This window comes from Podospora anserina, chromosome 1 (assembly GCF_000226545.1).
Source record: "Podospora anserina S mat+ genomic DNA chromosome 1, supercontig 4".
Lineage (NCBI taxonomy): Eukaryota > Fungi > Ascomycota > Sordariomycetes > Sordariales > Podosporaceae > Podospora > Podospora anserina.
Window position 1 is genome coordinate 1,607,135 of NW_001914853.1, and position 14,522 is coordinate 1,621,656.

General features: G+C 54.7%; 6 protein-coding genes across 6 annotated transcripts; 3 read left to right on the forward strand and 3 right to left on the reverse strand.

Moving 5' to 3' along the window:
- Window positions 1-2,264: 2,264 nt before the first annotated feature.
- On the forward strand, window positions 2,265-2,933 carry PODANS_1_18720 (uncharacterized protein; the record flags this gene model as incomplete). Its single annotated transcript, XM_001907297.1, has 1 exon — window positions 2,265-2,933. The coding sequence occupies one exon, from the start codon at window positions 2,265-2,267 to the stop codon at window positions 2,931-2,933; it is 669 nt and encodes a 222-aa protein (XP_001907332.1).
- A 1,069-nt stretch (window positions 2,934-4,002) lies between these two features.
- Window positions 4,003-7,081, reverse strand: PODANS_1_18730 (uncharacterized protein; the record flags this gene model as incomplete). The annotated part of the gene is made up of 2 exons (XM_001907298.1): window positions 4,003-5,080; window positions 5,187-7,081. 2 exons carry the CDS (start codon window positions 7,079-7,081, stop codon window positions 4,003-4,005), a joined length of 2,973 nt encoding a protein of 990 aa, XP_001907333.1.
- A 2,145-nt stretch (window positions 7,082-9,226) lies between these two features.
- Window positions 9,227-10,150, forward strand: PODANS_1_18740 (uncharacterized protein; the record flags this gene model as incomplete). Its single annotated transcript, XM_001907299.1, has 4 exons — window positions 9,227-9,272; window positions 9,446-9,465; window positions 9,578-9,883; window positions 9,953-10,150. 4 exons carry the CDS (start codon window positions 9,227-9,229, stop codon window positions 10,148-10,150), a joined length of 570 nt encoding a protein of 189 aa, XP_001907334.1.
- A 384-nt stretch (window positions 10,151-10,534) lies between these two features.
- Window positions 10,535-11,787, reverse strand: PODANS_1_18750 (uncharacterized protein; the record flags this gene model as incomplete). Its single annotated transcript, XM_001907300.1, has 2 exons — window positions 10,535-11,598; window positions 11,652-11,787. The coding sequence occupies 2 exons, from the start codon at window positions 11,785-11,787 to the stop codon at window positions 10,535-10,537; spliced, it is 1,200 nt and encodes a 399-aa protein (XP_001907335.1).
- A 609-nt stretch (window positions 11,788-12,396) lies between these two features.
- On the forward strand, window positions 12,397-13,324 carry PODANS_1_18760 (uncharacterized protein; the record flags this gene model as incomplete). Its single annotated transcript, XM_001907301.1, has 2 exons — window positions 12,397-12,687; window positions 12,749-13,324. The coding sequence occupies 2 exons, from the start codon at window positions 12,397-12,399 to the stop codon at window positions 13,322-13,324; spliced, it is 867 nt and encodes a 288-aa protein (XP_001907336.1).
- A 261-nt stretch (window positions 13,325-13,585) lies between these two features.
- On the reverse strand, window positions 13,586-14,189 carry PODANS_1_18770 (uncharacterized protein; the record flags this gene model as incomplete). The annotated part of the gene is made up of 2 exons (XM_001907302.1): window positions 13,586-13,931; window positions 13,984-14,189. The coding sequence occupies 2 exons, from the start codon at window positions 14,187-14,189 to the stop codon at window positions 13,586-13,588; spliced, it is 552 nt and encodes a 183-aa protein (XP_001907337.1).
- Window positions 14,190-14,522: the final 333 nt, after the last annotated feature.

A 14,522-nucleotide genomic window follows, 5' to 3' on the forward strand; every position in this document is an offset into this window, starting at 1 on the left:
TAAGCTAGGGCTCGAGCTCTCGGTGCTTTTCCGGGGTTGGAATAGCCTGGATGCGATGCAGAGCCGGGGTCCAGAAGACCGTTGGAACATGAGGTGACCTGTGTGACGGAATTTCCAGTTCACCTCCTTCTTGTCTTCCAGGTTCTAGTTTCTTTTCTTAGGCCTCCCCCCCGCGCGCCGTTGCATTTATCTCCATCCTACCCGCGAATCCCAGGCTGGATGGACGGACTATCAGATCAGACCTGCTTGAGACACCCGTCATCATTGGCAACAGACAAGACGGTGTATGCAAGGCTCTCTCTCGAGTGAGGTCTCGAAGCGATGTCGCGGCACGTCTGGCTGGTCCGGCGGGAGGAGCAGGAGAGAGGTAGGTCAGGTACTCTATATGTCACGCACTCCGCGCCGCGGTACATGGCATGTAATCCCATGTAGGGTGTATGTGCTAACCAATCTAGAAGCCGAACGGCATCCTGTGGCCGCGATGCAGGTGGTATCTTTTGCCGACATGAGAATACAACCTCGATGCCCGCCCGTCCACTTGCTGCTCTCAGGAAGGCTTGCATGCCAGCCCCTTCGTGCAGACTGGGGTTGCTACGATGACAGTCATATCGCGCGATAGCAACTGCCAGCACCTACTCCGCATCTCCAGGCAATAGTCTCCCAGCATACAGGCAACGTTAAAGTCAACCTTCGTTCGTCCAGGCCACGGGTCCCCAGTTTCTTGACTCAGGTTGACATTGGCCAATGCATCTTGGCCAGTGCTTATTGCGCCATCATGTTGCTTGCATCATGGGAATCCTGGTGCCGGCCCCCAGGCCCGCATTTCTCCCCTCAGCAACATCCGCTCTGCTGCTTGTTTTCGCTCCGAGAGCCGCAGCGCCTGGTCTATGGGCTCCACGTTTTTCAACGGCGTGACATCGGGTGGGTGCTGCGAGGGGAGAGTCGCTGGTCCCCGTGCCATCCGCCTGGCGTTTGCAGCTCTTGCAGCGCTGAGAGGTCCGTCCCACGAACCGGCTGTCACCAACGCTTTTCCCGCAACCCAGATCCACTTTATTTCTTGAAGAATCAGGGTGTTCGACCCTCGCTTCCAGATTCAATCCCGTTCATCAACCTTGACGTCGTCGCCGGCAACACCCGGTTCTCCAGCATGTCATCCTGCCAAACTCTGCCAGGTACCGGCCGATGGCAGGTAACTGACGAAGAGTGAGGCGGGGGGGGTAAGGACCTAGTCCGTATCGCGGTGTCTCTCTTTCGTTGGAGTGACTGGACAATGGTCTGGTCAATTTATGTGATGGGAAACTTGCAGCGTGCTTGAGCAGTGTAACGCATGGCACCGGCACCGGCACCGGCACCGTCAGTGCAGAGCATGGCTCACGAGTGGAATGGGAAGAGGCAGTCGAGACATCACCTCCTATCGAGGCTTGCGCAGCATTGATCGGAGCTTCACCGTCCCTCTACCTGATACTGGCAGACCGGACAGCCGACAAAGAGGCGGCTGCTCCGATGTTCCGAGTTGGAAAGGACCCCCTAGAAGTCACTGGATTGTGTGCGTTGCAGCAGCACATGGGCCCTCCTCGATGAGAGGCTCGCCGAATCGCTGCTATCTACCACCCTCCACCACAAACCAAGGAGTTGAAGCCCCTTATCATTCAATGGTGCAAGCCCCCCGCCTCAGTGCTCTAGCCGCCCGCTCATGGCCGCTCACACCCCCTTGCTCTTATTGCCCAAGCCACAAACCAGTCGTCACCAGTTGTGCTTCTGTGGCACAAGCTTTCCCCTCACCCCTCTTTCCCCTCCTCAGTCAGGCCTCCCAAGCTTCCAGTGCACAGCCTGTCCGTTTTGGGGATAGAACCATCCGCCTGTCTTTCAGCTTTCCCCAGCTGGGTCGCCCTATGCCCCCTCGTAGAACTCTTGCCAAGCATCCGACCTTTGATCATAGTTCACGCGCGCCTGGGCCGGTAATGACGAGCCCGATGGCTGGTACCTTCTACAGTGGCTGGTGTGTTGGGAGATGACGGTCCTGTAGCAGCCGAACAGCCCCTTTCCCCCGTAATGGGAAGCGATGGCGTCGTCGACGAGGCATTCGAAGCCCGTGCCACCACCATCAGACTGGTTTGTATGAGCCTGAGGACGCGCTGGAGGGCAATAGCCCCTGGCCGACGTTCAGGAAAGCTACCAGGCCATTCCCTTTTGGCGTCAGGCTGGCGGTGTGTCCGTAATTGCTATGGTTGCGGGTTGACGTAGTAGCAGTGAGCAAGTTGCTGATGATGCAGAATAAAAGAATGTGCTTCCCCTTCGCCTTCACCTCTGTTCATTACATTCGTTCTTCACATTATCGTCACATCAGCATTCAACCAATTTATGGTTTACATCAATACTTACCACCCACCATGGACACCTTCCCATTTCTCCTCTGGCTTCCAGCCAGCCCCCTCAGCCTCGCCCTCCTCGTCCTGGTAGCCATTCTTGTCAGCATCCTGGTTACCTTTTACACCACCAAGCAACACTACCAGAACTCGACATTGATCACCACCACTACTGCCACCAGACAACAGACCCCAAAGGATCACCAGCCGCAACTCCCTGCTGCCATCCCCGAGACAAGACAACAACTCGTCCAGGAGTCACTACTCCCCGCCGAGCAGCCCAGAGCAGCAGTTCAGGAACAGCCCACGGCAACGCAGCCGATCCCAATCCCCATCCCGACATCACCAGTAGGCTGGCGCAACTCCTTCGGTTCTGCCGTGATGCACCCCTCCAAGAGGGATTCGCTCGTGAGCTCGGTCGGCGCAAGAAAGGGGAGCTACTGCGCTAGGTGCTCCTCCTGGCCGGTGTCGGATTGGGACGGCAGCGGCAGCGGTTCCGAGGGGGAGGTGGTGGGGGGGAGTTTTGGGAGGGAGGTGACGTTTGGGTTTATGGGGGCTCATCTTTGAGGTGAGGTGAGGTGAGGTGAGATGAGGTGGTGAAGGGGGGGAAGGAAGGGGAAGAAGGGAGGGAGCGATGGGGAAGAAAAGAGGCAGAGGGAAGGCGAAGGGGAGAGAAAAAGTAAAACATCAAAAAAAAATTTGAAAAAGATACAAGGACAAAAAAAGGGTCGATGGGTCCAAAAAAAAGAATAAAAAAAGAAAAAAAAAATTAAAAAAAATAAAAAAAAAGAAAAAAAAAAGAAAGAGAATAAAAACTGAAACAAAAGGAAGGAAAAGGGGGAAGGGAAATACACGCAACAAGGGGGGGGGGGGGGGGGGTCGGAAGCTTGGATGGTGGGATGTATAAGGGGTTGGGGAACTAGAAGGAGGAAAATAGAAAGGCAAACTGGGAGGGAAGGTGGTGAATATCACAACGCGTTTGCGAAGGGAGGATAGATCATTGCTCTCTTGTTTGGTACAAAGGAGGACGGGGAAAAGTTTGGGTTTTGGCTTCTCTTGATAGATTTGGGTTTTTCTTTCTGGTCGGATTTCTATGGCGGGGGATGGGGCAATGATGATGGGCCTGGTGATGAGCTGTCATGAGGAATGGTGATGAGCCAGGCATTTTTTATCTGGTTTCGAGCGAGCATACTCAATTGGCCTCCAACACTGAACCAAGACGGATCGCTGTTAGGATGTGTATTTACGTTATAGAGAGAGAGAGCATCATGACATCAAAGTCTGTCGATGAGAGTGTAAGGGAATGTGATGTGACCACCGGATTCTAGTGGATGGTTTGACCATCATATCTAGCATGACACATCCATGAAGGCGGACACACGGAACACACGGAACACATGACCGGTGGCAACAGCAGTGCAGATGAATAAATCGCCCCCAATATTATTATATAATTCTCATCATCATCATCCCCGAACAATATGTGTAGCAGGTATATATATATGTATGTACATCTGAACAAAGTAAAATCCTCGTCTGTGACCGACGATAATATGTCCACGATGATGTCCAATCATCACTTTCGTCCCTTCATGAACCCAACCCGTCCAACTCCACCCATCATCACATCATGCACTCAATACAAGCTCTCGGTATCCAAGCAAATTCTGATGCTCCCACTCCGATCCAACTCATTCAACTCATCGGCAAATTCCACCTTGGGCTTAGGAACCGGCTTCCTCGCATACCCCTTCAAACACCTAAACAAACTCCCCTTCGCCCTCCCCTCCTCAACAACAGCGCTAACATCAGCAATCATCTTCCCCGCCTCCTTCATCGCCTTCCCAGGCGTAACCGTATCCGCCAACCTCAACTCCCCCGCCGCCCTCTCCATCTCCGCCCTCAACAGCCACTTCTCCCAACTCCAGCCCGCAACCAACCCCGTAACAGCAGCAATATTGTCGCTCGACCCGCTCACCACCGCCTCCATCCGAAGAACCTCCCTCTCCTCCCCGCCCGCCTCATCCCGACCGACACTCACCACCGGCTTGGGCAGCTTCTTGGGTCCCACAGGCATAGCAACCCACGCCCTCCTCACATCCTCGAAACCGGCCTTGTCAAGCCTCGAGATGAAGTTCTTTGTCGGGCGGGCGTCATATCCCAGAGTCTGCAGCGCGAACCCAAACTCGACCGCCTTGGCGTTGCCCAACTCTCCCGCGTTGATGATGTCGGCATCCAAGAGGTTGAACTCGATGTAGCCTCCTGGCTTGAGGACGCGCATGCACTCGGCCAGACAGGCGTCCCACTCGTCCACCCCGTTCTCGCCCGCCATCTTCAGCACAGCATGGAGCTCCCGAGCGGAGATGAGATCGAACTGGTTGTCCGCAAAGGGAAGCTTGGTCAACCTCTCCACCGCGACCTGCCTATGGTTGGGAGGGCCACGGATGTTGGAGTTGGACAGTTGACGGATGGCCTTGGTAGTGACAGTATAAATCTTGCAGTTGGTGGAACTGGAGGGCAGCATGCCAGGCCCAGTCGCAGGCGCCCTGGCCGCCGAGATCAAGGATTCTAGCCCGGTCACGGGGGAGGCCATTGCTGCCTGTGCCAGGGGCAAAGGTGGACTGACGAGCGAGGCGCTTGCCGACGGGAGCAGAAACAAGCCTGCCGCCGTTGAGCTGCTTGGTAGCGGCGACGTGCCAAGCGGACATGTGCATCTGGCTGAGGGCGTCAGCTTCCTTGTCGGCGCGGAGCTTCTCAGGGTCGTCAATGAGGTTGTCATCGCCGCGGACAACGTTGGTGCTCATGCGCTTCTTGGCGGACTGAGGAACGACGGAGAGCTGGTACTTTCCGAGGAGCTGGTTGCGGTGGGCATCTCTGAGGGAAATGCGCTGGGCCTGAAGAGCCTCGAAGCGGGGCTGACGGTGGACAAAGGCGTCGGTGTGGCAGGAGCGGACGGTGAAGTCGGTGAAGGCGCGGTAGTAAGCCGACTCCTGACGGAGGAGCTTGGGTGGGAGCTTCTTTGGAGGTTGAGGGAAGTTGTCCAGGGGAAGGGCGGAGAAGCGGACGGACTTGGACTTCTTCAAGGGCACCTCTTCGGTAGCCTCAACCTTGGGCTCCTCGACCTTGTCCTCGGCCTCGGACTCGTGCTCAGAAGCCTCAGATTCTTGCTCCTCGACCTCATCAGAGAAGCCGGCAACACCTTGAAGGTAGGCGCGCTGAGCCATGAGCCACATCTGGGTGCGGCCAGCGTGGGAGACAACATTCTCCTCTTGCTTGGCGACATAGTCACGGTCAAGCTCGGCAATGATCTCAGTAACAACGATTGGTGAGCTGGGCTCGCCAACAGCGGTCTCGGAAGCAGTGGCCTCAGACTGTCTAGGAGTGGGTGGAATTCTAATAGCAGTAAGAGGAACTGGGGTAGGCTCAATGCGAATGGCTGTCGGGAGGTCCTCCTGGCCCTGGGTCTCGGGGAACTCAACAACACGCTCGATGATGGCTGATGGCAGGTTGTCGAGGTGCAGTGGCCTGGGTGGTGGGGGAGGAACTCTGTCGCGGCTCCATGGGATCTTGTAAAAATTCTCAGCGGTTGTAGAAGTAGGGGGTTGGCCCTCATCGGTTTCCTCGGTGTTCTTCTCAGCGTGCCATGTTTGCCGGCTGGCAGACGAGAGCTCAGAAAAGAAGCCACCTGGGGATGGGATCTCGAGCTTGCTGAGATCAGCAAGAGACAGACGGGCAGCTGATGGGGCCCGGTTCAAGTTGGTCATGATGCGGGGAGGCTGTCTGCGGGTTTGAGCCATCTCTTGTGGCACCTCAATAACCTGAGTGGGTTGCTCAGCAAACGCTGATTCGTCACCAGCGAGGGCCTGGAGAGTCTCGAGAGCACCAGGCTGGAGACGAACTCCAGACCACTCCTCATCGGCACCATACTCAGAACCAACCACGGGAGTGGGTGGTGCTGACATGGCGGCCATTTCCTCCGAGTTGATGCTGCCGTCGAGAGATGGTGGGGCTGAGACGCGGGGAGTGTCTTGTGTTTGCCTCAGTTCCATAAGTGACATGATAGCTGGTGACATGGCAACAGCGGATGGCGGTGTTGGTGGGATGGGCGACAAAACCTTCTTCGCGGCTTGCTGGGCTTCCTCTGGGATCACAAGAGGGGTCAATGACCGGCGAAACTCAAGGGAGGCCCTGGATGATCTCTTGAGGTTCCTTGAACTCCTTGAGCTCCGGGTGGAGCTCCGTTGCCGGCCGATACCGTTTGCCTGAAGACGCTGCTTTCGTCGGATCTCGTCATCGGACACATCGTACAGATCATCAAACTCGGTGACATCGGTCATGATACTCTCTCGGTTGTTGCTGTTGTGGTTCCACTGGAAGGATGGGTTTGATGATGAAGCTTCGGAGCTGACGTCGTCATTATCGAGCTCGGGCTCGCTCTCGTTGGTTGCCTGGGAGAGGACTGATGGTGTAGCTGGCAGGATCGGGGCGGCCAGAAAGTGCATTCCTCTTGGTGTGGGGAAGTGGTCGCTCATGGGGGAAAGCCACTGTTCAATCTTCTCAACCGAAGGCCCGTTCCTTCTCCTCCTCGAGGCGAACGAGTCTCTCGAGTGCTCTGGCTCCTCCATTATAGGATTAAGTGTCCGCGCCGGCCTCCGCCGACCCTGCGGGGAGGGTGGCCGGTACGCAACCTGGGGCAGCAAAACTTGGTCGGACATTATGGTAACTGGTATTGTTGGTAGGATCCAATATTCCAAAAAGCGTGGCACAAACACGCAAAATAAACTCTGTCAGGTAAGCCGGAAGACGACCTGCGCCGGAAATGTAACACTAATTAAGAAAGATGGTGTGAAAGACAGGACCGGCTTCGGTCAACGAAGCACTATAATGTAAGTGCGCAAGAGGCGTAGAGAAGAGAATGGGGAAGACTTCAAATTGCCAACGGAGCCTGGTGACTGGAAAGCGAGATATTATAAGAAGCCCTCCACCAAAGAGACACCAACGACATGGGATCGAGATGCATACCCACCGAGGCGGCTAACGGCAAGATTCGATGGCTTCCTTCCCGCCACGTTGATGGGACTGACAGATCGAGTCATCGACATGGTGTGACCGCGGTCAGAGAAGCGCAGATGGCACGCTGAACCGGCATCTCTGACGGCTTCTTGCTGCCGTCTGGCGGGTGTCTCTCGACATTGGCACACTAGTATGCGTCCGGCAGCATCACCAGTGCAATATCGACGGCGGCAGCGAATCAGCGGACGTATGGTCACAGGAACAGGTCGACGACGAATCGATAAATGCTATGCGAAGACAAGGCGCGCGCCAATGAGGTCCTGATGGTGGCAGTTCCAGGAACTGAGTGCAGCTGGTGTAGCCAATAAGAGCGAGAGGTGCAACGCCAGATGTAAGGCGGGCGCTTACAACGGCGCCTGTCCTCCCTCAATTGGTCCCGACAGACTCTTCCCCCAAGATGAACCACCCACCTTTTTCGTCATCCCCACAAAAACCATTCACCACAATACCTTTACCCATGTCGACGAAGCTGCACGCAATGGGCCTTCGCATGATGCTTCGTGGCGGCGTGAAACGGCAAAGACCAACAGTCGTGACCAGGAAACACCACATCCAAGAAACATTTCGTTGAGAGCGCCACTCGGCCGACCTGTCGATCTCCCTCGACATAACGTGATAACCCATGGCCCTCCTCTCCGGTCCGTTGGCGCAGCCGCCCATCTGGTATGCTTGTTGCCGGCCTCTGGTGCTTCTTCAAGGTTGGTAGCACTTGCATATAACCCATCCCGCCAGCCCAACTCAGCTCTGATCACTATCACCATCACTTTCGCTCCAGCTCAGCCAAGCTATCACTACTAGATGCACAATAGCTGTGTGAATGCGGCAATGTAATGCCAACAGTGCCGTGAGCGCCAAGATAGAGAGTGACAGGAAACACCAGATCTTCTGTTCCTGGCTGTCTTACCACACCTCTCCATCTCGACGGAACTTTGGGTGTGTGTTTCCTGTCGGCTGATTGCTTGCATTTCTTCGCAATTGTGAAGATTGCCCAACTGCCAACTCGGCAGATGTGCTGCTACCCCATCCCATATATGCAGCTTATGACCGAAAACCGGAAGCTTCCATATGTGTTGTCAATGATAAGAAAAGGTGAGAATAAGAATAGATACAGCCAGAGAGCCAACCTTGAGAGAACACTTGCGCTCTCACAGACCTGGTGTTCAGATGTTCGGCTGGTGGTACGAAATAGTGGTGAGCGGTGACAGAAATCGTGATGAGTGACGAGTGCCGAGCAGTGGTGATCGAGCGCGACGCTGGTGACATGAGATGAACGAGTGATGCTGACTGCAGAGCTTCGAGTTCATCCAAGGTAGGTGATAGTCGATCCGTGATAATCTCCCTAATCGCTAGCCGGTGTGCCGAGACTCGTGATCATGTCGGAAAGTCAATCAGACATGGAAGGAGCTTCGAAGGCGTACCGAAAAGGGATTGAAGATTGCACAAGAGCACACTGTCGAGATGGAAGCGCCGGCTTGCCGCCATCACTTCGACGAGGCTTGGAGTTCGAGCCGCTGAAAGATAATGCGGGGCTCACATGCAAAACTGTAAAAGATGATTGGTTGAATTCTGCCACAGATCAACTGCCAGAGAGCTCTGTCTCCGCCTTCCCCTTCCAGCTTCGTTGCTTTTGTTCCTGTCGCAGTGCCACCCCGCCATCAAAGTCAGCCCCGCAGTCCAATTCCTAGGAGGGGCAGTCCATTCAGGCGAACATCCAACGATAACAACCTCGCGATTATCATATCAAACCCAACTTCGATTTCTGTACCGGTCAGAACTCCCGAACTGTAATGGCCGAGACCTCTGCTGCCAGCCGGCATGTGACCTACTGTGGTGGTAGGGAACCCCGTTTCTTAGCAATTCTGCCCCTCCATCCTGGAGCTGTCCCTCACAGTGACATCACCTGTTTGTGGCTGTCGCGATGCTCACCACCTCCCCTATTTACCCCTTTTCTCCCGCCGTCGCGAACATAAGCCATAAGACAACCATAGCTAACCTATACTCTCCAGTGTGCACACTACCACCCGAGGTACGAACTGCCTCCCGCTACCCTTCCCCTCCTCCTGCGCATGCCCATCTCTTCCAACACGCAACCCATCACGCGACATCCCTTAAACCCAAACTAACACCCCGTCTCTTAGTACTGCGAATACGGCGGAACAACCGCCAAATGTCAGAAATGGCTCGAAAAGTCCCATCCGGACCTCTACTCCAAGATCTGGTCCCCCGAAGCCCTCTCCGCAGCAACCGCCTCCCTCTCCCTTGAAGCCCAGGAACGCGCCGCCAAAGACGCCAAAAAGAAGGCCGCGAAAGCCGAGGCCGCCGAACAGAAGCAGGCCGAAAAGCTCTCCAACAGCGTCGTCACCATCAAGCGGATCGAGCGCAACAAGCGCAAGTATGTCACCTCTGTCTCTGGGCTGGAGGCTTTTGGGTTGGACTTGAAAAAGGTAATCTTATTACCCCCCCATGATATACGTTTGAAAGCAGGGGGATGTTGACAGTGACAAAAAAAATAGGTGTCCAAGGACTTTGGTAAGAAATTCGCGACCGGCTCGTCCGTCACCAAAACCCCCTCGGGCGGTGAGGAAATCGTAGTCCAGGGCGATGTCAGTGATGAAATTGAGGAGTTCATCCTCGAAAAGTACAAGGATGTGCCCGAGGATAACATTGAGCTGGTAGAAGATAAGAAGAAGAAGGGGGCTGCTGCTGGTTAAACAAGGATAAACATAGAGAGCGTGTTGGGTTCAGTTTCGTAGATAAATCTGGAAAGGATGTTTCTTTTGTGCTTCAAAGAGCCAAATAGTTGTTGGTGCTATAAAAAATAACAAAGACATGCTAGAATGAACCCCTTCTACCGGGTGGAAAAAACTGGATATATATAAAAAAAAACACCACACAAACCCGCCCCTTGATTGCTATATCCTATGGCTCCTTATCCCATATCGAACTGTACTATCCTGTACCGAACGGCCAGCCTAAAACAAAACGCCACGTGCAATGATAATGCCCACCAACCACCCGATTCTCCCAAAGCCCTCAAATAATACCAAATACTAACACAACGTCATCAGAACAGAACACGCCCCTTGATATCTCCCCTACACCTGCGCCCTCTTCCTCAACACCCGTCCCGCTGCACTCCCCGTCGTCCCAACCTTCCCTCCCGCCGCCGCAGCGGCAACGACCTTCTTCCCCGCGCTCGCCCCAACAGTCGCCGCCTTCTTCCCCCCTCCCACCCCAGAAACACCACTCTTGCTCTTCGCGTGCCCACTTCCCCCAGCCATCGCCTTCGTGATCGGGGGCCTCTCCCCCGGCGCCGTCGCCGGCCGCTTCTTAATCACCGTTCCCGTGCTCGCCTCGCTAGACTCCGAAGTGCCACTAACCCTTCGTTGTTGCTGCCCAGTCCGGTTGGCACCGATTGTTCTTACCGCTTGCGGGGTAGGCGCAGCAGCTGTCAAGGCGCGTTTTCTCTTCACTGCGGAGGAAGAGGCTGTGGTGGAGGTGGATGATGAAAAGTTCATTTTTCTGACCGAAGCCGATGTTCCAGGGCGGGAGACCGACGGCGGGGGACGGGAGATGGTATTGTGTAAAGAGTGGGAGGTTGACGTGGTGCCTTTGGTCGGGGAGACATTTCCCGTTGGGCGGGCGATTCCCGAGCGGATGGTGTTGCCTGGTGTAGTCGTGGGGTTGCATCTACCGACCGTCCGGGTGTTTGAGGAGGTGGGGGAGAGGACGTTGTTGTTGTTTTGGCTTCGTGGTGGAGGAGGTTGCGCCTGGGATGACGATGGCGGCGGCAATTGCTCGGCTCTGGGACGCTTCTTCGGGTTAGCGAGCGCGTCGTTTTCGTTTTCCTTGTCGCCGCCGGTCATCTCGTGGCTGCGGCGCTTGGGCGGGGCACCTGCTGCTGCGGATGGGTAGGTCACGCCTCCTGCTCGGGGAGGGTAGACCTTGGAAGGGTTGGAGTCCTTTTCTGGTACGGGGGGTCCTTTGAGGTAGCCGGCTACGGGGGGTCGTTGTTGGTTGGAGTACTTGTCAAGCAAGTCGCCCATCTTCATTTTTCGGAGGGACATTGGGATGCGGTTGACGCGTATTTCAATTCGTGTCCGAAGACTTTGCGCGTGGATGCTGTAGTTTGTTCGGAGTTTGCGGGCTCGTTCGGTAACTGAGGGGGGTGTTAATTATGTTTGTCGCGTCAAGTAACAGTGGGATACATACTCTCGAGTTGAAGGTTCTCCATGAGAGCCTGCTTCTGCGTGGCTGTGACACCTCTTTTCCTCATCTTGATCGGACTCCTTTGACCGTCTAGGGCCGTTTCTGTCGGCACCATGGCCATTTCGTTGTCGCTCGACATTGGTTCTGTGATTTTATCGGAGTGGAAGAAATTACGGCGCAATAGGTTGATGAACGCGGTTGTATGGGATAGATCAAGTATTTCGTCCGTAGAATATTTGAATTGTAGAAGTCCTGTGCCAAATTCTGGTCAAAACAAGATTCGTAAGGGGCGAGTTGAGTGAACAGTCGAAATGTGGGAAGGGCTACCCGCGATCTTTGACGTGAGTGGCCCGCGTTTGCAAAGTAAACAAATGCCAGAGCTCGGTGTTCGGGGGCGCACGGTTGCCTGTGGGGCTTGAATTTTGGTGGGGTCAGCCAGGCGCAAACCCCAGGTGGTACCGCTACCTGCTGATAGCGGCACAGTGTGAGGCCTTATCGGTGACGCTACCTTGAGGCTTTGGACCAGGGTTGGGTGTCGGCGCGACGGTCTCCAGGCTGAACCGCCTTACGCAGGCGGGAGCTCTGTTACCTCAGCACATTGACTTCCAGTTGCTTTTCGAAGCTTCAACTTCAAAGCACCCGACAATTCCACAGCCCATCTCCCTTTGTCAGTGTTTTACTGATAAACTACGGCCAATCCAATTTTGCTTCTCCTTATTCAGACAACACCCCAACCCAACTGCCCAACATGGTGCTCGAGGCGGTCATGATCGTGGTGGACAACAGCGAGAGCAGCAGGAACGGCGACTACACACCAACCCGGTTCGAGGCGCAATGCGATGCCATTAACATCCTCTTCCAGAACGTCATCCAGGGCAACCCCGAGTCGTCGGTCGGTCTTATGAGCATGGGCGGCAAGGGCCCTGAGGTTCTGGCGACTCTTACGGTAGATCAAGGCAAGATCCTCGAAGGCTTGCATCGGACGAAAAAGAACATCCGTGGATCCGCTCATCTTGCGACTGGTATTCAAGTAGCACATGTGAGTTGCTGCGCAGTGAGGATCAACTTCTCATAATACTGACCGATGGTGTCTTCTGTAGCTCGCCCTCAAGCACCGACAAAACAAATCCCAGCGGGCGCGCATCGTCGTGTTTGTCTGCTCCCCCATCGAAGACATCGAGAGCGACCTGGTCAAGCTCGCCAAGAAGATGAAGAAGGCCAACACGAGTGTCGACTTTGTGCTGTTTGGCGATATAGATGAGGAGAATCACAAGAAGCTCACGGCGTTCAACGAAATAGTCAAGGGCAGTGGCCAGGGCTCGCATCTGGAGGTTATTCCCCCCAGTTCCAAGCTGCTCAGCGATCAGCTTCTCGCCACACCCATTTTGCTTGGAGAGAATGCCGGTCAAGGCGGTGCCGGCGGTGGTGGCAGTGCTGCCGAGGAATTCGAGTTCGGCGTCGACCCGTCCGCCGACCCAGAGTTGGCGCTGGCTCTGCGTATGAGTATGGAAGAGGAAAAGGCCCGGCAGGAGAGGGCAGCTCGTGCCGAGGCGGAGGCTGCTGGTCAGAACACGTTGGAGACTGTCAAGGAAGAGAACGAGTCAACACCTCTGCTGGGCAAAGACGGAGAGCCTAGTGGCAACAAGAAGGATGATGATAAGATGGACACCTCTTAGTAACAGGGCACCAATGGCTTCGAATCGCGCTCAGAATGTGTGATGGCACACGATATCAACTCTTCCCAAAGAATCAGCGGTTATGCCCCCAGCGGAAGGGCTTCTTCTTGTAAAATAGATCTGTTTTGTCATTAAACGGCGGAGTAATTCCCCTAATCGCACTGTGGATCTCATAATGTTTCCCATGAACGCCTGATAACTCCTCATGCTTGAATCCGACACTTGACAGACCAACACCAGCCCCTGACCAGCAGACACTGTCTACCTGTTGTTGATCTCCCTAATATACGACAACAACTTCCTGTCAAACATGTCGCAGCGCACCGGCATTTCCAACTGGTAGAATGGGTTCTTCATGACATAGTCTGTGTACATCTCGTAGACCCGCCGCATGGTCAAGTCGACGTTTGTTTGTGTTGTGTCGGTGAAGAGGAGGAACTTGATGCCTGTCAGAGTAGTGAAGCATTGCAGCCGAAAGTTTTCTGACTCTAGGACTTCCAATCCGGATGGTGGTTCCGGCCGGGTCATGGTGCCAGCTGATGAGGCCGAGTTGCGGTTCGCTCCTGGGGTGGGGATGGGGCTGAGGCGGGCTGTAATGGCGTGGACACTTGAAGTGATGGGTGTCAGTAAGGACAAAGTGAGGAGTGGCGGCCTCATACCCATGGAAAGTCCCAGCGAGGACGAGATAGTCGTTGGTGCTGATTTTGTTTAGGCCCCCTTCGTGGAAGGTTCGGTTGTAAATGAGACCGCCGGCCTTGTTGATGATGATGAGTGCGAAGACGGTCCTGGGGAATGTAATGTTAGTATGGCGACAGTAGTGAATAGGGGGGTGGGTTATGAGAGACACACATGGCGGCAGGCTCATTTCAGTACTACGGAAAGCATGAAATTAAAGGGCTACAGAGAGTCTGTGTATTTGTAGCTAAGTTTGTAGCTCTGTAAAAGTGGTGCTGATGAAATGTGATTGTTTTTTGCTGTGTTGAGGTGACCGTTCTGCTTGACAATGTTTGATGAAGTGAGTGGTGAATGATGAGCTGTGAGCTCCTGTTGCGGTTGGTAGCCGCAGCCAAGCATTGTGGGGCTTGTGATTGGAGATGGGTTAGGGTTGAACAGGCCGTTCTGCCGTTTCACTACCATATGTTCCATGGTTCACTTACAGAGTGCTCAAGACTGCTCCTAATTGTATCCAAGGTAAGTT